The sequence below is a fragment of the Hyperoodon ampullatus genome, assembly GCF_949752795.1.
Source record: "Hyperoodon ampullatus genome assembly, chromosome: 9".
NCBI classification, from domain to species: Eukaryota; Metazoa; Chordata; class Mammalia; order Artiodactyla; family Ziphiidae; genus Hyperoodon; species Hyperoodon ampullatus.
The window spans coordinates 24,027,081-24,048,303 of NC_136922.1; the positions used below are offsets into that span (position 1 = coordinate 24,027,081).

Below are 21,223 nucleotides of genomic sequence, written 5' to 3' on the forward strand. Positions count from 1 at the left end.
TCTGCATAAAGAGAACACTTTCATTTTTGTTAAATGCCAAATGCACTAACACAACATTGTAAATCTATACTCCAATAAAATTTTTTTTAAAAGGCCAAACCCAAACCCATCGGCATTATTGAGTCATTTTCCTCTTTGGAAATCTGGGGCAGAATTCAGCTTTGGAGGCAAGCATCTACTAAGAAAGAATGAAGACAGGCTGGCAACGTACCTTGAGCAAGGGCCGTCTGTGATCCACCTTGCAAATTACAGAATAAGAGAAGAGTCACGTTAATTTCTTTATTAACTTAAAAAGCAAAGGAAGCATATGCATTGCTTAGTACAGATACAGACGTCTTACTTTCTGTCTTGTGGATCCAATGCACAGAAGATCACGCTGCTCACGGGGTAGTGCCTCCGAAAGAAGAGCCTGCCGGGACACCGGAGAGGGAGAGCCCATTACTGGGGTTTTGCAGTGACAATGCTGCCCTGGGCAGACACCCCCGCCATGAGGAGGTTCGGGGGGGCAGAAGCCTATTTTATGTTTTTACTGGTGGTCTGGAGAGAAGAGCAGAGTGTACGTTTGTTAGAAATCAGCAGACCTACGAAGCTGGGCAGAGTGGCTCCGGGAAAAGTGGGCACTAGGAAAGGAGTGCGTCTCGGGGTGAAGGCAAGCACCTTGCACCTTGCAGAGAGAAACTGCCAGCCGAGTGGAGGACGGGATCGAGCTGAGGGAGGCCCAGCCTTCCTGCCCTCATCCCAGGAAAACACCAACTGTCTACAGCCCTAGCAGCTGCCTGTGAAGACGGCATCTGGTACAGACCACCACGCTCCCAGGACAGGAGCCAAGTCAGCCCCAACGAGGCATCTGACGGCATGTTGTAAACTGTCAAGGGCTGTGCACGTGAAACCCACTGGGAGGTGCTACAAACGCCGGGCCAGCACAGCCGCTGGGGGACCCACCAGAGGACTCCTCGGTCCCGGCTCCTGTCACTTGTCCTTTGTTTCACTGCCAGCCCTCCCTGCGCCTCTGAGCATCGCGTGCCCTGTGTGCCCCACTCCAGCTGGGCAAGCGCCCTCTCCTCTTGGGGGAGGTGGTATCCCCAGAGGCTGGTGGCTTTGATCTGGGCAAGGAGAAAGCTCATCTGGAGAAGGAAAGAAAGAGGCCAGCGTACGGGAAAGGCACAGGCAGAGCCGGGCATCTTTCAGTGGGGACGCTGAGGACACAAGCCTCTTTTGTCCAGCATCAGCCAGGCTGAATGCGCGTGCCGTCTCCTGCAACAGGGAAGATCCTGAGTGCCATGGACGTGGCCCACCTCCATGGTTTTATAAGGACACAGGGAAACTATAGAGATACAGAAAAAGCACACAGGTAGCCGGAGAAAATAGAGAGGCTGTGAAGGAAGGAGCCGTGCCTTCCTGCCCGAGCCCGTGTCCACGCTTCAGCCGAGCCGTACCGGCACCTGCCCGTGGATATCTCATTCGAGTCACTGACATCCCAAGACGGTTACCTCAGTGAAGCTTGAGAGGTGAGGGAACCGAGTGCATGGCATGAGGAACGTGCCACGGTGGCCCGTCGGGTAAAGCGCGGGGAGCAAGGACCCCAATCTGAGCGGCAGGACCCACGCTCCACCTGACACTCCACACCCGCTTCATCCTGAGAGCAGTGGGGCGGGAGCTCTGGGTCAGGGACCCTCCCAAACCCGGGACTAGCTCTGGAGCAGGGGCCGTGGCAGGAAGAGCTCCAGGGCGCCGGGGTGAGCACTGCCCCACCGGCTGGTGCGGGGACTGGCCGCCTGTCTCTTGAAGCTCCGGCCATCACTCTGCTTTGAGGGTCGCTGACCTGGCTTCCTCATTAATCACAGCGGGCTGTTTCCATAACAAATAAACAATAACTGCCTCTGAAATGCCTTGGATCCTGAGGTCAAAGGCTCTGCTCGTGGGAGGAACACGCTTGCCGTTGTTTATTACAGACCCTGCTCTGTGCTCACCTGGAAACTGAAACAGCGTCTACTGTCTAGATGTTCAAATGTTGTTAACTAAGATATAACAATATACAATATCTAGATAATGGTTAATAGTTAACATTAATTATTCTTATATACTATATTATTATTACATAATAATTAACATTATCTAGATACTGATATAATATCTATCAAGGTCACACTCTCACCTGAAATGGGATGACCAACTGTTAGAATGGGATGACCACCGATACAGAAGCAAAGATGAGTGGATTCTATCATAGTCTCTGAGTGTTTTTACAGAAATGACAAAAGATTTTTGCATTTGTAAATTATACACACACACACGTGTGTGTTTGTGTGTGTGCGTGTGTAAGAGATACTCAAAGATCCATGTATCTTTTTAAAAATTTTACTGACTTCTAAAAAAACAGCATTTGGGCCTAATGTCAATAGTTTATATGTGTCTCTGGGGACATACAGGACATCAGGGCCAAGCACAGAGTGACTGGATCATTGATTTGTTCCAGGAACGCTGAGCTTTGCCAGGGTGACCACCGAGCTTTGCCAGGGTGACCACCGCACGTCCAGGGGCCTGGGCAGAGCTGGTGGAAGGTCTCACCCCAGGTGGGGTCAGAAGCCCCACCCGCCCCGCAGCCCGGCCGCCAGGCACACTCACTTCCTCTGGTTGTCCGTCAGGGTGATGCCCTGGGCTGACACCTTGAAATGCACGACCGTGGACAAAGGAGGCGGCTCTTGGACCAGGGTGATGCTCAGGGCCTTCTGGATGGCTTGGTGGCCCGTGAGGGACTCCATCTCCACGGAGTTCAGATACCACACATTGCAAGCTGGAAGACGCAGGGGGAAGCGGCATTAATGCATCTGCCAGACACGAGGGCCCCGGGGTTTATGAACAACATGCACATATGTGTGGCCAGGTATGTCTGAGGCACTTTACCCCTAATTCCAAAGGTGTGGAATGACCCAGAGATGCACACGCCCCGAGGTCAATGCAGAGAATAACACCCCGTCCCGCCCCCACCAACACACAACCCCCCCACCACGCACTGGAGCCAAGGAAACTCCTCCCACTGGCCCAGGATGCGTCTCCACCCTTGCGGCGTTATTTACACCTGGTGTCCCAAGGGTGGGCTGGAGGCACCCTCTTCAGTCTCAGTGTGGGTCTGGGTGGGATAAGAACCCAACCACACCTGCAGCTAAGGAAACGCCCCCAGAGGGGAGCCTGCAGCCTGGAACCCCAAATATCCACCCTGCACGGAGTTCTGAAAGCAGCAGGCATCCAGAAAGAGCTGCTGTGAACGAATGACTTGCAGTGACTCAGAACACAGTCTGCGTACAAAGAGCTGGGATGGCTTGTCCTGTCCACATGCTGCCAAGGGGGCTGGGGGTTTGTCCACCGCCATCTCCCCTTGGGGGAAGCAAACAGCTGAGTGTGAACGAGACTTTGTAAACAGACTGATGGCCCTTTGAGCCTGGATCCCTGCAGCTCAAGCAGAAGCTAATGTGGGACTTCGAGGCGTGTGACATCTGTGTGACTGTGGGACATTCAGACTCTCCCTCAAGTTCAGTCCTGCAGGAGCTGTGGCTTTGCCTGGCCACCCCTAAGGACGTATCCCCCCAGGAACAGAGCCGCTCTTATTCCCCGCTCTGCCGGATGCAGCCTCTGCAAGTGAGTGGGCTGTCTTAACTCCATCTCTAAAGGTCTTTAGATTTTCACTAAACAGAAAAGAAAAAGCTTCCCCTTGACTGGAGCAATAAGGCAAGCGCTGTGCCCTTGCCTGCACCATTTTCCTTGGGAGAGTCTCCCGGAGGCCCAGCCTCGGACAGGCTCCATCTCCACCCCGAATTCTGAGACTCAGCAGCAGTCATACCTGTTGGCAGGTGTGCTGCCACAGGCCCACGAAGGTGGGTTAAAAAGAACAGAAATAACGTACAACGTCCCTGGTGTCAAGATGCAGGGCCGCTTATAAGCTGCTAGCCCTCTGTTCTCTCCACGGCCAAGGCGACAATCCACAGCTACGTTTTAGAAGCTGAGAAGGTTTGAGGATTGGGAAACGTCCACTTCAGTGAGGACACGATGATGGAGAAAGAAAGCAAGGCCTGGGGTTTGTGTAACAGATTCATCAGAAAAACGAGGCCCCTCCCTTTACCGTAGATGGGAGAATCAGAAGCGGGCAGGCCGAAGCCCCACTGACCTGAGCCGGGAACAGCTACAATCCTTTGATTTGCCAGAAGAGGCCTGAGTGGAAAGGCTGAACCTTGAGGGAAGGTGGGAGATACTAGAGAACCGCCCAAAAAGCAAGCAGCCCCAAAGCCGGGCGACGGTATCTCCTGGAGTGACACTTCACGGCTCCCAACGCGCCCAGGAGAAAGGTCGAAACATGCTGGAAACGCCAGGCTTCCCCAAACGCCTGTTAACTGAGAGTTTCATCCCAGACACCAACTTCCCTCTATAAAGTTTAGTGAACAAGTCACTTTTACTCTCTGGAAAAGAGCTTCGTATTTCACTCCTATAATTATTAAAATGACATTGTGCCATTAAGCAAAATCTTCAAAGAAGTTCCCAAACACAACAGTTTTCATTTCTCCGAGCTCCACCTAACGTGGCTCATTCATAAGGACGCTGACTCTGTGTCAGGCCTCGACTGAACATCTGAGACAGACTGTCTCATCACATCTGCACCAGGGTCCTATGAGGAAGATTCTGTTATCATCCCCAACTTACAGATGAGGAAACTGAAGTGTAGAGAAATATGCCAGAAGCCTGGCAACTCCCCAGGGACTTGCTGTGATACCCAACCTTCGTGCTGGCTCCTGCAGTGCTGAGGGACCTGGTACCACCAGGTACCAGGCACCAGGTAGAGAACACGGGCTCAGGAAGAAATTTCACGTAACATCCCTGAGGACGAGCTGTGATTTTTTTTTTTTTTTTTTTGAGCTGTGAATTTTACTTCGAGACATTCCTCAGCCATAATGATGCCCGTCAGCAACCCCATGTGATTGTCCTGACAGAGTGGCATCTTTTAAGCCACTGTGCCTCCTGCACATTTTGAGAGGCAGGGAGAAATCAGAGAGCCCTCCCTGAACGGCTGAGTTGCCGTGGCCACTGCTGCCCTCTCCGTGCCCTCTTGTTCCAGCCGGCGGCACTGCCCCATCTGAGGACGCCGGGCAATGAGACACTCCAGGGAACTGCAGGGCCGGAGGCTGACCTGCACTTCAGCTCCTGTCTGAACTTGAGGGGTCTACTTGTGTCGTCTTGGGAAAGAGAGTGAGTTGGCAAAAGTCTTTAAAATTGCAGTTGCCCAAAGCTTTGATGAAATCAGGTGCTTTTATGAAATGCTCACGTCAACCAGGACAGCCTTTCTGGAAGATGATTTGGCATTATTTATCAGGAGGGTCAGAAGACCTGCCTGCACTCGGTAACCCGGAGGTCCCGCTCTGAGAGGCCTGAGACAGGAAATATTCTATAACCAGCTGAGACAGCTAACCTAGAGGTGAAGATATTTGAGCCCCATACTCATCTGGTGGGAAGTTAGTTGGAAACAAACTATGTCCAAAAGGAGGGGAATGGTTAAATTAGCCCCTCAATGGAATACCAACTAACCAGCAACTGGTAATCACGAACCCTGTATAGCAACACGGAAAAATGTTAGCGGTTTCTGGGAAAAGCAGAATAAAACTATCTGTGCCATGATGAGACCTACACAATAAAAGGCGTGTGTGCCTACGAACAGTGGGAGGTGTGCCTGGAAAATTTAAGACGGTTTGATTTTAGGAGGGTGAATATTCTGCCTCTAATGAAGCACTAATGAATACTAATTTCACTGGTATTACTATAATGATACTCATGCAGTTACAAAAGAGAAAAAAGAAAATTCTGATCTAGTCACAATGAAATCCCAGAAAATTGGCACGAGCTGGACCTGGACGGGTGCACAGATGGGCGCACGTCTGCCACGATCCAGACTCCTGCTTCCTTGTAGCAGCACAAATGGCCTTTTGAGAAGGAACAGCCGGCCTGGGGGGCATCTCCCCCCCGACGCAGAGCGGCACTGTCCCTCTCGGAGCAGAGAGGGGAGCCCTCCCTTCTCCAAAGCACGTCTGGGGCAGCCCTGCTGAGCACACGCCAGCCCCTTCCCTCCCCAGCAGAGGACAGGTGGGCTTGCTGTGCTTGTCCCCCGGGGCCTGGCCCGATACGTCCAATTCCACCTGAGGGTGTGTAGCTGTGGTGTGATATTGAACAGGAAAGCGCCCGTCAAACCCGCGGCGGGAAGCAGAAGTGTTAAGGTCCCAGGTTCTCACCCAGTCCTACCGCTGCCAGAAATTCAGGGTCTGAAGGCCACGATCCAGAACTGAGAAAAAGGCAGTAATGCAAAAAGGTAGCCTTCCAAGTGCTGTCTGTGGTACTGAGAAGTTAGAAGCACGCTAACTGGGCAACCGTAAGGGGTGGAATCAGCTGGTGGACGGTTCCTCAGCCACTGAAAGTGAGACGTAGGCTGTGTTTGCCAAAAACATGGGTAAACCCCTTATGCTAAGGGAGAAAAGGAAAACAGTCAGTGGTTGTACCTGGGTGACAGGTCTGTGAGGAATTCATTTCTCCCTTGCTTTTCTGTGTCTTCCTTTTTTTTTTTTTTTAAACTGGAAGAATTCCTATTACTTTTATAAAGAAAACATCCTTTACAGTACGGTACGTTAAAGACACAGCCCTAACGTTTATGGGATATCGTGTGGGGTCTGGTGCCAGGGCCTTCAGCTGCATTCCACTGCTTCAACAGAACCAATTAAGAGCTGACACAGGGGAGAGCTGACACAGGGGCTTCCCTAGTGGCGCAGTGGTTGAGAGTCAGCCTGCCGATGTGGCGGTTATGGGTTCATGCCCCGGTGCAGGAGGATCCCACATGCTATGGAGCGGCTGGGCCCGTGAGCCATGGTCGCTGAGCCTGCGCGTCCGGAGCCTGTGCTCTGCAACGGGAGAGGCCACGACAGTGAGAGGCCCGCGTACCGCAAAAAAAAAAAAAAAAAAAAAGAGCTGATACTAAAATCATAAACAGCAATTCTTTTAGAAACTGCAGCAACTCATAACGGCCTCGGTATCAGATGCAAAGGGATTAAACTGAAGAGACCTGAAAGTCTGTGCCGCTTGCTGGGAGCTGCCCAACTCTGCAGACACCCCTGAGTGTCAGCGCCTCACCTCCACGCAGAGGACACGGGCCAGGGAATCTCAAGGAGCCCTTGCAGGGCCAGGGGTCTGGGATTCTAAGTGAATTCAGACAACAAATGAAACTTAGTTTAAGGGGAGAAAGAACCACTCAGTTTCCTTAAGGTGGTCAGAGACCAGACAGCCTGATAACCTTCCCACCACGGTCACTCTGCACTTTTTGAACCAACAGCTAGGACCCAGCACTCTCTGCAGCAATCTCACTCTTCCAGCTGCATATCCGTGTCCTGACTCGATTCCTTGCCTTGTCAGTCGTGAAGGTAGCTGGATGGAAATTTGAACCTTTTGATGTGTTTTAGAAACAAGAGATTTTAAAAGGACATAAGCTCAAGGCAGTCATAATTTAACCCCCATACATAAATGCCCAGTCAGATGATTAAATAAGACCTCCAGGTTCTGTGTGAAGTCCTGTCCCTGGGAGGCTCACCCTTTAAAAAAGCAAAGCATTCAGAGTTACTGATACGTGCCATAGATTATCTGAAAAGATGATAGAGTGTAACTAAAAATGATAAGCCAGAGCAGAAGGAAAAGCTTTAATATCTAAAAATGAAGGCTATTATAGTTCCATTATGATCAACTAATTCATTGATTCATTTACTAATTCAACATGTATTGGGAAAATGTTAGGTAACCATGAAGCTTAAGGAGAAACATGAAATGCTGCTTGTAATGAGATGTATGTGCCCCAGTGCTCACTGCCTGGGGTGGGTAAGCAGGGCTGTAACCCTGAGACACCAGGTGGTGCCCCGACGGAGGCCCAGGCTCTGCCAGCCTCGCAGGGCACGTGCTCTGGAAGGGTTTGCTGCTATCATTCTGGAGCACTTTTCTTGAATGAGGTTGATACATGAGTTGCAATTTAAAAATCATTAATGACATGTTTAAAAATTTTTAAATACATTTTTTAAAAGGTGCAGTTCAAACATGTCAATGGGAGAAGACCTGATTTCACAGCCCACCTCCAAGGTCAAGTGCATGGCTAAGCAGCTCACCAGCAAGGCCTGCAGCAAAGTCCAGCATGTTCCCTGCAACTTTGCTGGGACCCAGAGACATGGGGACAAAGCTGCTGCTTTAACATAAGGTAGCAATGAGCCCTAGTGGGCTCCAGGGACCCCCTGAAACAACCTGGGGGCTGTGAGCTCATGGTCTTCGGCGTGGGGACACTGCCTCACAAAGCTGCCGTGGGACCAGCCCTTTCAATCATGTCTACGTAGGCAAAGGATGAGGCCACTGCACAGCAAAGGCCACTCCTCTTGGGCCAATAAAAGTGTTTTTACACGAAAGCAGAGCGGCAGGAACACAACTACAGCTTACGTGACCACGTTACAGTTCCCAAGGCATTTTCAACATCCTATTCAACTGGTCCTGCAGCCACTGTGTCAGGGAGAGATTGTTATGATTATGTTGAGGTCTGCACGGCTAAGTGACCTGCCAGAGGCTGAGCCCCAAATGGCAGGGCCTGGACTGGAACCCAGACTGGATACAGGCAGACGCTTCCTTTTGAGGCTTCAAGTTCTAGCACGCTTGCTATCTTGGACAAACTCCTGTCACCTTTGTTCTGGCCACAGATAACTTATCCTTTAAGGATAGTCTATGAAGAGTTCAACACTAAAAAAGATTCCTTTTGAAAACAGAGAGATTTTACTTTAGCTGGGTAATAGAGTCAGTGATGTATAGTTTTACAGAGAAAAACTGCACAGACGAATAATGCAAATTGTACAGAGGAAGCAACAAGAAAATACCTGTATCTGCATATTCTTTCATTACGGAGTCCCAGCTATAAAGTACTCTACAGACATGAGGCACAGATAGAAGTATTTCTAGTCAGTCCTCCTGCAGACTCAGAGAATCCCTCTCCAACATTTCTGAGAGTAAATGTCTACCTTGAATGAAAGACCTCCAGTGGGGGAACTGAAGGTTTGGAGCCAGTGGGCCCCATAATTCTCTCCAGCTGTGTCCCTCCCTCTCAGCCACACACCCACAAGAGCCCTGTGGTCTCTGGCTCGTCCACAACCCTCTTAAGCTGGGGTCACTAGGACAGCATCTAATGCTGCAAAAATGACCTGGCCTGAAACTAATAAGCTATTACAGCAAGGCTGCAGGATACAAAGTGAATACACAAGTCAATCACTTCCCTATATAACAGCAGAGAACAAGTGGAATTTGTAGTTAAAAACACAATCCCATTTATATTAGCACCCCCAAAATGATGAATCTAATACAATATGTATAAGATCTATATGAGGAAAACTACAAAACTCCCACTAATAAAATCAAAGAAGTAAATAAACTAAATATTCCACATTCATGAAGAGGAAGACTCAATATATAATTCTGATGTCCGTTCTTCCCAACTTGATCTGTAGATTCAATGAAATCTCAATCTAAATTCCAGCAACTTACTTTGTGGATATCAACAAACTAACTCTAAAGTTTACATGGAGAGCAAAAGACCCAGGGCAGCCAACACAATATTAAGGAGAAGAACCAAGTCAGAGGACTGATACTACTTGACTTCAAGACTTACTATAAAGTGACAGTAATCAAGACAGTGTGGTATTGGTGAAATAATAGACAAATAGATGAACGGAACAATAGAAAGTCCAGAAACAGACCCATATAAATAGTCAATTGATCTCTGACAAAGGAACAAAGGAGATACAGTATTGCAGAAATAGTCTTTTCCACAAATGGTGCTGGAACAACTGGACATCCACGTGTGAAAAAAACTAGACACAGACCTTAAACCCGTCACAAAAATTAACTCAAAATAGAATGGATATAAATGTGAAATGCAAAACTATAAAACTCTTAGGAAATAATTTAGATGACCTTGGGTTTGGTGATAACTTTTTAGATACAATACAAAAGACATGATCCATGAAAGGAAGTATTGATAAACTGGATTTCATTAAAATAAAAAATCTTTTGCTCTGAGAGACACTGTCAAGAGAATGAGAAGACAAGCCACATCCTGGGAGAAAGTATTTGCAAAAGACAAATCTCACAAAGAACTGTTATCCAAAATATACAAAGACCTCTTAAAATTTAACAAGAAGAAAACAAACAACCTTAACAGACACCTTGACAAAGAAGATATGCATATGGCAAACAAGCACATGAAAAGATGCTCCATGTCATATGTCATCAGGAAAATGCAAATTAAAACAACAAGATACCACTAAACACCTATTCTGAATGGCCAAAATCCAGAACACGGACAGTACCAACTGCTGGTAGGATGTGGAGAAGCAGGAAGTCTCATGCATGGCTGGTGGGAATGCAAAATGGTGCGGCCACTTTGGAAGACAGCCTGATGGTTTCTTACAAAATAAGCATACTCTTACCATGTGATCCAGCAATTGTGCTCCTTGGTATTTACCGAAAGGAACTGACAATTATGTCCACCCTGAAACCTGCATGTGGATGTTTATAGCGGTTTTATTCATAATTACGGAAATGTATAAACACTCGAGATGTCCTTCAGTGGGTGAATGGATAAACAAACTGTGGTACATCCAGACAATGGAATATTATTCAGCAGTAAAAGGAAACAGCTCTCAGACCATAAAAAGACATGGAGGAATCTTCAAGGCACACTACTAAGTGAAAGAATCCAATCTGAAAAGGCTATGTATACTGTATGATTCTAATCATATGACATTCTGGAAAAGCAAAACCACAGAGACAATAAAAGGATCAGTGGTTGCCAGGAGTTAGGGAGGAGGGATGAATAGGTGGAGCACGGAGGATTTTTAGGACATTGAAACTATTCTGTGTAATACTATAACGGTGGATACATGTCATCAGATGTTTGTCCAGACCCATGGAATATACACAAAGAGTGAACAGTAATGTAAACTATGGACTCTGGGTGACTATGATGTGTCCATGTAGGTTCATCAACTATAGCAAATGTCCCACTGATGGGGGATGTAATGAGGGAGCCTGCACATGTGTAGGGGCAACGGCTATATGGGAACTCTCTGCACCTTCCTCTCAATTTTGCTGTGAGCCTAAAACTGCGCTAAAAAATAAAGTCTACTGGGCTTCCCTGGTGGCGCAGTGGTTGAGAGTCCTCCTGCTGATGCAGGGGACGCGGGTTTGTGTCCCGGGAAGATCCCACATGCCGCGGAGCGGCTGGGCCCGTGAGCCATGGCCGCTGAGCCTGCGTGTCCGGAGCCTGTGCTCCGCAAGGGGGGAGGCCACAGCAGTGAGAGGCCCGTGTACCACAAAAATAAATAAATAAATAAATAAATAAAGTCTACTAATAAGAAAAGTGCCCCGGGGAGCTCGAGGTCTGGGGGTCTGTGTCACCCTGGGTCAAACTGCGGACTCACTGGTCTTTTTAACATTTCCAGCTGGAGGGGCAGGTTGCCCACATTCTCCCAAATGAAACACAGGCTGTGACATTTACTCCACTGGATTTGGTCATCTTTGGCCTGCAGAGTCCTGGCCCTGCTGCCAGGACACTTGAAGCCCCACCCAGCCCAGCCCTGCAGCGGTTTTCTACAGAAGGAAACCTCCTCTGACACAGCAAGGAAAGGAACCCAGACCGAGGTAAGAAAGGAAGCTGTGTCACTGAGCCCGTCTCTGCCCAGGAACCTGGAGGAGCAGAAAACGCAGCGGGGACTGACCTGCCCCCTGCTTCAGCAGCTCGGCCGCAGAGTTGGCCGCCGTTTGCGGAGAACTTTCGGTTCTTTCCTCCAACGGGTCTGCAGGAAGGAGCAAGAAAACGCAGAAGTGAGTCCACCTCCCAGGCAAAGAATGACCATGACAATGTGGATGCTCATGACTGAGGCCTGGATGGTGATGCACAGGCTCTGCAGAGCTGGGCCTTCCTCCTGCAGACAAGAGCCCAGCGCAGAGAACCATCACCACATTCCAAGCAAAAGCTGGGATGGCACAGCCCAGCAAAATAGCTTTCTCACCTCCGAATTAATTTATATGAACAATTACATTTTAAGAGGTAAGTCAGGGCTTCCCTGGTGGCACACTGGTCGAGAATCTGCCTGCCAATGCAGGGGACACGGGTTCGTGCCCCGGTCCGGGAAGATCCCACATGCCGCGGAGCAACTAGGCCTGTGCGCCACAACTACTGAGCCTGCGCGCTAGAAACCACGGGCCACAACTACTGAGCCTGCGCGTCTGGAGCCTGTGCTCCGCAACAAGAGAGGCCGCGATAGTGAGAGGCCCGCGCACCGCGATGAAGAGTGGCCCCCACTCGCTGCAACTAGAGAAAGCCCTTGCACAGAAACGAAGACCCAACACAGCAAAAATAAATAAATAAATAAATAAATAATAAAAATAAAGGAATTCCCTTAAAAAAAAAAAAGGTAAGTCACATTTGCCTGTATTTTAAATTAATCATGCTTCTGGAATATAATACAATTATGTGAACTTGAGATTGTCTAGGAAAGCGGAGATATGCCTAATCGCCTGCTGTGGGTGCTATTTTTAAAAATCTTTTCACCATGAATATTTTGAAACAAACACAAAGGTAAAGACAATAGTTCATCCAGCACCTAACGTCAACAATATCAACATTTTGCTGATTTTGTAGAATTATAAAATTTAAATGTAAATGACCTGGAAGGTCTCTGAGTCCAGGCATTTTATAACTTTGAGCTACAGAATCTTGGCTCCAAGGAAACTTTTCACAAAGCCATGACATAAAGACATGACCGGAGGCTGCAGGGGCATCGGGCCACCTCCTCTTACCTGACCTGGCTGAACTATTCAGGGTTTACCCACAGAGTACGTGATGGAAAGGAAGTTCTGGTCTGATTTTTCTCAAGGAATCTCTTTGGATCCCAACACCCTGCGGGGGATCCCACACAGAGCCAGAGCAGCCCTCAGGACCCGGCAGCGTACCTCTATCCGGAATGAGCAGTTTGCAGGGGAGAGCCAAGGGCGTGATGGAATGCTGACACACCAAAGCCGTCAGGCTCCCTGGGAAGAGATGAACAGCAAACAGGCGTTAGCACTGCCCTAAATACCGTGTTGCTCAGCCAATTTATCTCCTGAAAGGAGGCTGCTGCAAAGGGTGACCCCTTATATTTTTAGCACCCAACATGCTCCATTACTGTGGGAATCTGTGCAAAACTTCAACGAAGCCAGAAGTTCAGCAGACGGCCAAGGGGCAGATAAAGGGAACTGCAGATGATTCTCAGCAAAGACACATCATTACCAATTCATCAAGAACAAGTCACACAGTCTGCTGAATCTGAGACAGCTCCCACTGGTACCACCACCGAATCATCTCTGTAAGGTGATGCTTTGGTTTGCTCAAGCTCTGCCTGTGAGCTCATTACGTCTTTCGGACATGCCTGCAGGGGCGGGAAGGCTCTCGTCTTACAGGGAGCCTGTGCTTCTCTTGTGCCCGGAGGGTGGGGTCACACTCAGGCCCCAACCTTGTCCACCCTTCTCTGCCCGCCTGCCTGGACCGCACCTTGTGGAATCTGCATTTCCAGTCCCAGCACCGTGCATTTTATTTGCTTAGTTTTGAGAAAGCTTTTAAGAAAATTTAATATCCCGTTTATTTTAGAGATGATAATTGAGGCATCTCTGGATGGGGATGAAAAGTAAATGCTCTGCGTGAAGCCCCAGCGGGGTGATGGCAGTGAGCAGAGGCAACGCGTGCTCGTGGGTTCAGAACACCAAGTCAGGCTCTCAGCCACTTACCAAAATACGGTTCATTGGAGCACCCTTTCAACCGCACCCCTTTTGGGGTGCACTCGATCAAAAAATGCCGAACGAGTTCATTGGCCAAATCTCCAGCTGTGGTAGAGGTTTAAAAGAAAGAGAAGAGAATTTTTAAAAAATGAGAGCAGGGGAGGATGAGAGAGAGGGAAGGAGAGTCTGGCCCCCGCAGTAGGTTGGCTGCCAAGTATCACTCTAGGATTGGTAGCTGGGCTGCAGGAAGGTAGCTGAGCACTGCCTGATGGGCAGCTAGAACCCTCTCCAGTGACTGTGCTTAGAAGTGGAGGAGTCCTTAGGAGACAGCCTCAAACACTGCAGAATTCCCAGTGACGGAAATGAGCAGCTAAGAACTGGGAACATGGACCTCCAGCTCCTTTGCCTCCTAAGAGGAGAACTTAGAAAGACCCAGACGCAGCACGATGCCCAAGAATGAATCACTGGAAACAGCTGGAAGGGTGCCAGTCTTCTGGGTGATTTAGCCGGGAGCCAGGTACACAAGCCCCTCCTGACAGCAAGCCCTCTAATCATATTGCTGCTTCACAGACCTGTGTTCATGCCAGCCCAAGAGCCCAAAGAGAAAGCGCATCATGAAAAGCCACAGAATGGCAAACTGTCTGACGGTGGAAAAGTACAAACAACAAACAGAAGAAAAAGAAGTCACTGCACTATGCTGATGAGTCCCACAGACATTCACATTCACACTGCGCAGTGTTTCCGTCCTGCCTCATTCAGCACCCTCCCTGGGAACGTGTCTCCATGGGAACGTGTCCCCATGGGAACGTGTCTGCCTGCCGTAACTTCTAACATTTCTGACGGCAGGACCTGCTAGAGGTGGGTTTGGGCTCCACACCTGGCCCATGGCAGGCTCCCCAGTGATGCTTATTTTAAACAACAGTGACAAATATCAACAACGTCGGTGTCAGCATTTCACAGGGGCAGTATAGCTGGTAGGAAAGGAAATGATCAGATTCCATAAAAGGCAGTACTGAATAAAAATGGGGACAAGAACATTTTGCCATTCAGTTGTGGGAGGAAAATGATCCATGGCTTCCAAACTGAAGGCAGACACAGAGTGTGGTCTGGATGCCAGTGGTGAGAAGTGAGTCAGCGGGGAATCCAGCTGCATGGGGATTCGGAGACCAGCACCCCACACATCTGTTGCTGTCCTGTCTCCGGGGTACCAGGGGTGGGTGGTGACTTGCTAGGCTTTTTCCTGGTCAACTGTCTTCTCAGATCTATCCTTAGACTGTGAAATCCAAATGCCAAATCCAGGGGCCGGATGAAGGCAAGGCAACCAGACAAAATTTCACCCAGAGGATGCGCCTGGCAGTGTTGCATGTCCTGAAGTCTGCTATTCTAATATCCTCTATTTTGTTGCCTTTGCCTGAAGATTGAGACAAAGTGGGCCTTAGAGGCGGGATGCATGCCTGGAGGTAAGAATTATACACCACCATCCGTATTTCCAAAAAGACAATGCATGCAGTAAAAAAAAAAAAAAAAAAAAAAAAAGTTTTAAAAGCTTCAGCTGAAACCGAGGAGCCCGGGAGCTGTCACACACTCACTTCTGCTCCCTTGTCACCCGCTCCTGGTCTCCACAGACCCTCAGAGGTTCCAGTCCTGAGACTCTTTTCTGATATAATCGTCACTCAGCATGTTTCCAAATCCTGCCAAATGCCTTACATCCTCCACAATCAGGGCCCAGTCAGCTCCTGAGCTACAAAAGCCTCTATTTAAACCACTCGAAAGCCAGTGGAGTGTTTGACGGAGCTTCTCATGCAGGAATTCTGGATGCCCTGCGGCCCGACTTCCAAGGCTCCCCTGTTCTGCCTGACCTGCACAGAGCCTTCTCCGCCTTCACGTCCAGACATGACAGTAGCCACGGATCTGGGCTCTGAATCACCTGCTCCTCTCAGCCTCACCTCCCCTTCTATTCACACAACCACTACCTTTGGCCAAACCAACCATCTAAGTTTCCTGAAAACCCCTTGGCCATGCCTGAAGCCGGACCCCTTGGAAACCGAATCTCATTCTTCAAGGTGTAACTCACTCCGAGGCCATTTTCTCCAAGAAGCTTTAAGCAGAGATTTCATCCCAGGATTTGGTACTGGGCACGGAGCGTGAGTGAAGCGGGTGAGTGTCATTTTGTTTAAACACCAAAGGTTCAGAATCTGTGCTTATTCTGATCCACCCTCGCCCCACCCAGGTGAGCCCAGGTGCCCTAGGAAGAGCCATGTAACTTGCTGACATTCCAGTCCACAATCTCCATTTAGGGGAAAAGAATCTTTTCCTTTCCTTAGAGTTTGTGGCATAGTTGGTTTAAAAAAAACGGGGCGGGGGGGGCAAGGAGGGCAGGGTGCTATAAAAAGAAAAAGAAGAATAAACCAGAAACCACATATTAGGGGACAGAGAAAGGGAATAAGTGTATTGATTTGTTGGGAACCGAGCTCATCCCTGAAGGAGAGGTGAGAAAGGACCTGGTGATACTGTATTTGAACAGGTGGTATCAACGTGAGCTCAGGAATTTTTTTAAAATGATACATTCCCTAGCTCAGGTCCTAGAGAGAAGGAGTGATACTCCGATAGCAAAGAGCAAACCTAGCAATTAGATCTTGGTTTCTAGATACCGTTCCCCAATAAAAAGAACCAAGGATCTTTAGAGAAATGGCTGGGGCAGGGAAAGCACAAAGTAAGCCTAAAACACGTTTGCTGTTTCAGAAAGCTGGCGTGCTCATGGCCTAATGGGGGGTATGTCAGAAGGACAAGGGGCCGCTGGAAGGGCCTCAACTAGTCAAATCCAGGATCCTTGGAAACCAAAAAGTAATGGTGGCGATGGATTACAACATACAGGAAAGGGCATGTAGGGGCTTCCCCACAAGGTGGTGGCCTATGTTTGGGTACATGCATGTCTGCTTCATAATAATGCTTACCTGTGCATGCAGGCATCGCAAACTCTTCTATACATGGGTTACGTTCATGACAAAAAACCTTAAGAAGGTAAGAAGAAGCCTTGCCTGTATTACACGTTATTCGGCTAGTATTTGCCACTTGTGCAGAGTGTTGGACCAGAGAGGAAGAAGGCTTTGTCCTTTCCCCTAAGGAAGGATAACCTCATGACTCCAGGCTTGCACTGGCCTCACTTTCAATCCATCAAAATACTCTATTGGGTGTAGGAACAAGAACTGTGTATATAGTATGCCACATTCTATGTAAGAGAAAAGGAAAAATGCATGTTTGTGTGCATTGGACAGATAGTGAGAAGACACACAAGAATTTATTATAGATGTCTACCCACAGGAAGCAGGAGGGAACTGAGGCATACAGGGCTGAAAATGGGAGCAAAGATGCCTTATCAGAGGACTTGCTCCATTGTTCTGACATCTGATCACCCATAAAAGAAATAAAAAAAAATTTACAAATAATTAACCTTCCTTCTTGAGCCAAGACAGTACTTACCAAAACACACCCGAAAAAATAAATAATAAGAAGAAAACCTATGAGTGCTGTTCCAGGTCACCCACCATCTCACGGGCACAAAGGTAACTGACAGGCGAGGTGCCGCTGAGAAGAGCCGGCAGGACCCACCTTTCTTGTTCAGCTGCAAGACGGAGGGCGGGGGCGTGGCCACCTTCATGGCCAGGCCATAGGCGCCTCGGAAGGAGTGGCTGTCCCTGACGATAAAGGACCCGGGTTCCTTGTCCTTCAGCATAGCGATGGCTGCAGAGGGGAACAGAGAGACGTGAGTGTCTACCGGGGGAGGCCACGGCCTGTCTCCACTCAGGGCCGTGACAAGGGTGAGGGAAGCCTCTGTGATGACCCGAGGTTTCCTGGGGGCCTGACTGTAAAGGACACAGGGGCACAGGGTGGCCCGTCCCTTTAGATCACAAAGGTGCTGCCTTCACACACGACTCCTGTTAACCCTGCAGCACCTATGAAGGCCAAATGAGGAACCCCACACACACACCTGACAGCCTGGGAAACCGAGCCTCACTGGCACAAGTGCCCAGACCAGGTCCCGGTACACACAGTGTGACGGAACAGGAAGTCAGGCGGGGCTGCCACGCATTCCCCACCGTGGCCCAGCCCTACGTCTCCCCACGTGGCATTTTTCTTAGAGATTTTAGAAAGTGCGCTCTCAACTTTCAATAGAAGGAAAGAAGTTTCCAATCCCACTTTCTGAAGACTGTGAGAGTGTACCCCAAAAGTTACTGAATATCTAATACGAATTCCAAGATTTGCCCCAGGGGGATAGTAGGTGGCCCTCCATCCCGTGGCTCTGAGGCAGGTGTGGCAGTTATGGCCAAGTGTTTCCAGCCTGGACGAGGCTGTGAACCCGTATTCGATGCGGTCGTCACCAGTCCGTCAGGGCCACGAGCTGCACCTGGCACTGCACCTTCCACCTGCCCCTGGTGAGGCTGGGAGGCATGTCACACTGATTGTCACCTAAAAAGAACATCCATCCCCTTCAAGCTCAAAGTCTGGCCCCCCCAGGTCCCATGCTCAGGATACGGGAAGAAAGCGGGAGGGATGGATGGGTTAGAGTGACAGTAACCTCAAGCTGATGCAGCCCAGACACCGGTGAGAATTTTCTCTAGTAACCAGGACCTCTCTCAGAATGTCTCTTATAAACTTTATATTTTACAAAAAGAAAACTAGGGATTTAAAATATAAGGCACTAGAAAATTACAGCCATGGAAATGCCGCCTTTCTGTAGAGCCCAAGGCCCTGTCTGGAATAGATGGGGGGCCCGGACATAAACCCAGGAGTGGCAGGAAGCCCCGTCACGCCTCAGGAAATAACCCCAGGAAGCCCTCTGTCCCAGGCCCCCGTGCATCCCGACTCCAGCCCCAATCCCCCGGCATGGCATTTGCTTGGCTGCAGGATGAAACAATTGGTTTCTTGTACACACTCTTCCATGGCACTGCCCCAGCCCCTGCAGGACAAGGCCATAAGGCAGGAGCTTGTACACTGACACACGTAGGGGACGAGGCACAGGAAAGCAACAGCGCTCTCCGAGGGGAGCGGGTTTGGTGTGACCCTGGGGGGTGCAAGCCTGACACAGTGGAGTGAAAGACCACCTGCTGCTCCAGCAACTCAAGGCTGGGGAGGGGAGGGTGGGTGGACACCACGGGGGATCTCAGGCCTTCGCAGCTCGTTTTGTCTCATAGCATGTTTTCTAAATATGGGGGCTGAAGACCTATTGCGTTTTTAAAGTAAGGGGAGGATCACTTACAGAAGTTATAGTTTTCAATTGTGATAACCTCACCAGAGCTTTTTCTTTGTAAGTCATGATTTTACTTCACTGTGGTGGAAAAAAGCACCCCAGCCTCATGGGAGGCCGACTTCTGGGCAGCAGAGGGAAGGCCGGCTCTGTTCCGGCCCATCCTCCCCTCCCAGACCCCATCCCTGAAGCCAGGCCAGCTGGGCACAAGGGAGCCAGGGTCTCACGTGCCTGCATAGGGAACCTGAGGGCGATGCTGGACTCATTGTTTCTGGAACAGAAATGAGCCCGCATTGAGGGTGTGAGAAGGAGCTCGTGCACACCCACGGGATCCTCATTACCTCTCTCCCTGCGGCTGGTGTTTTCAAGGATTCGAGGGCAGAGGCCTGAGAGCACGGCTGGAACAACCATATTTAATTTCTACTTTACTTTCCTCCTATGGTTTTATGTTCACCTTTAAAAAGTCCCAAGGTACTAATCTTGCCATAGTAATACGTGAACAACTGTGCCCCTAAACAGGCTATAGGGCTTTTTTCCCCCCTCCTGAATCTCCCTGAAATTTCATTACAGTTTTTCCACAAAAAGGCACATCCCAGCAGTTACAACAAAACCCACGGATGGCTTTCCTCCATCTGGAGAAGTTGGCACACCCAACAGAACATTCATCCGTGTAGGTGTTGTCTACACAAAATATCTAGAAAATAGAGGAAGTTATGCTTTCGGAGTTCAACTGGAAAAATCAATGCCCAATGCACCTATTAGCTATTTTGAGATGGAGTCCACCCCAAGGAAATATTTTTAAATGTGTGGCTAAGATTAGGCAAATGACAACAGTAATTGCTACCGCCCAGCAGGTGCCACCAACGGAGGTGCCCTCCACCCAGATCCTGTCCCCCAAACCCCACGCGGAAGGCTTTCCCATCGCCATTCCGCAGGACCTGCCTAGCGCTCTCCAACCAATCCTGCCTCTTCCGAAGCCGGAGCCTGGCTGTTCAGTCAGAGAAGGGGGCGGCCCAGCCCAGCCTTCACCCTGGTCTGAAAGGCTGAGCCGCCAGAGTAGGGGGGTCTGCTCAGAATACTCTAGGGCAGGGACCCCGACAAGCACTTCTCAGGGTCTGTCGGGCTGGATGAGGCGCTGGAGCTAAGGGCCACAGTCCTGGGGGTTCTCGTGACCAGAGCGGGGAGGGGACAAGGACAGAGCATCTGGCCACAACAGAGCCTGGAACGTGGGGGGTGCACAGCACAAAGGCCAATTCAGGGACTCAGAAGCCTCTCCAGGCCAAGCGAGCTCCCCTCACAGGAAATGACAATAGGTCCATTGAGCTCATGGGAAGAAAGGCACATTCTTACCATTTTTATTATCTGCCTAATTGAGTAGAAGAATTTCAGTGACAATGTTGGACAGTGCTGTTTTCCAGCCATTTAACTGTTCACATCCAGGCACTTTTGAGAAACACTTGCCCGGAGAACAGCTGTGATTTCTTCCCCACTTGCTGAGAGCAGCCCCTGGGGTATCTCCTTTCTGGGCATCCTGGCCAGCATCTGCCAGCCCCAGCCAGTTCCATGTCATCCTCTCGGAGGGACGTCTGGGAGTGATGAGCCCACCCACAGGCGGCCATGTCGTCACCTCCAGGGAGGACGGTGGTTCCCGTGAGTGGGGCCAGCACGTCGCAGGGATCCCACGAATTCTGCTGGAGTGAGTGCTGTTTGCCTGAGGGGCTGCCCCAGAGGGACCACCGACGGCATGCCAGCGTCCCTCTGGGACACCTCTTCTATTCGTGTTCTAGTGAAAAGTGACACACGACTTCGCTGCTCAAAAATATTAACCATTTCTCATTTTTGCCAGCTGTCTTCCGACGGTACCGCGCACCCAGAGTTGCTGTGCTGTGTGTGACATGCTGGGCTGAGTCCGCCAGCAGCTTGTCTTTCCAGTGTGACCCAGGCAAGTGTGCCCATGAACGGTGTTAGAAAGACACCTCTCCTTCCCCCACCGACCCTCAGGCCAGCGGCTGGGACCCATGATGTCTTCTCATCACGTCATCACTGGCAACGCTGGCCAGACCTTGGCTGGTGGAAGCCACCAGAAATTACACCCCACACACTAGAACGATCGTGGCCAGT

The 21,223-nt window shown here is 49.7% G+C and overlaps 1 protein-coding gene across 1 annotated transcript in view; it reads right to left on the reverse strand.

Annotated features, from left to right (window-relative positions):
• The window catches only part of TNS3 (tensin 3), a 129,411-nt gene that overhangs the window by 1,698 nt on the left and 106,490 nt on the right, over positions 1 to 21,223 (reverse strand). Inside the window, exons 19-25 of the mRNA XM_079711393.1 lie at positions 17,467 to 17,598; positions 13,867 to 13,962; positions 13,057 to 13,134; positions 11,820 to 11,897; positions 2,626 to 2,794; positions 341 to 409; positions 212 to 238 (exon numbers count right to left, since the gene is read on the reverse strand). Of these exons, the coding sequence (XP_079567519.1) occupies positions 212 to 238; positions 341 to 409; positions 2,626 to 2,794; positions 11,820 to 11,897; positions 13,057 to 13,134; positions 13,867 to 13,962; positions 17,467 to 17,598 (649 nt within the window). The remainder of the gene's footprint in view (positions 1 to 211; positions 239 to 340; positions 410 to 2,625; positions 2,795 to 11,819; positions 11,898 to 13,056; positions 13,135 to 13,866; positions 13,963 to 17,466; positions 17,599 to 21,223) is intronic.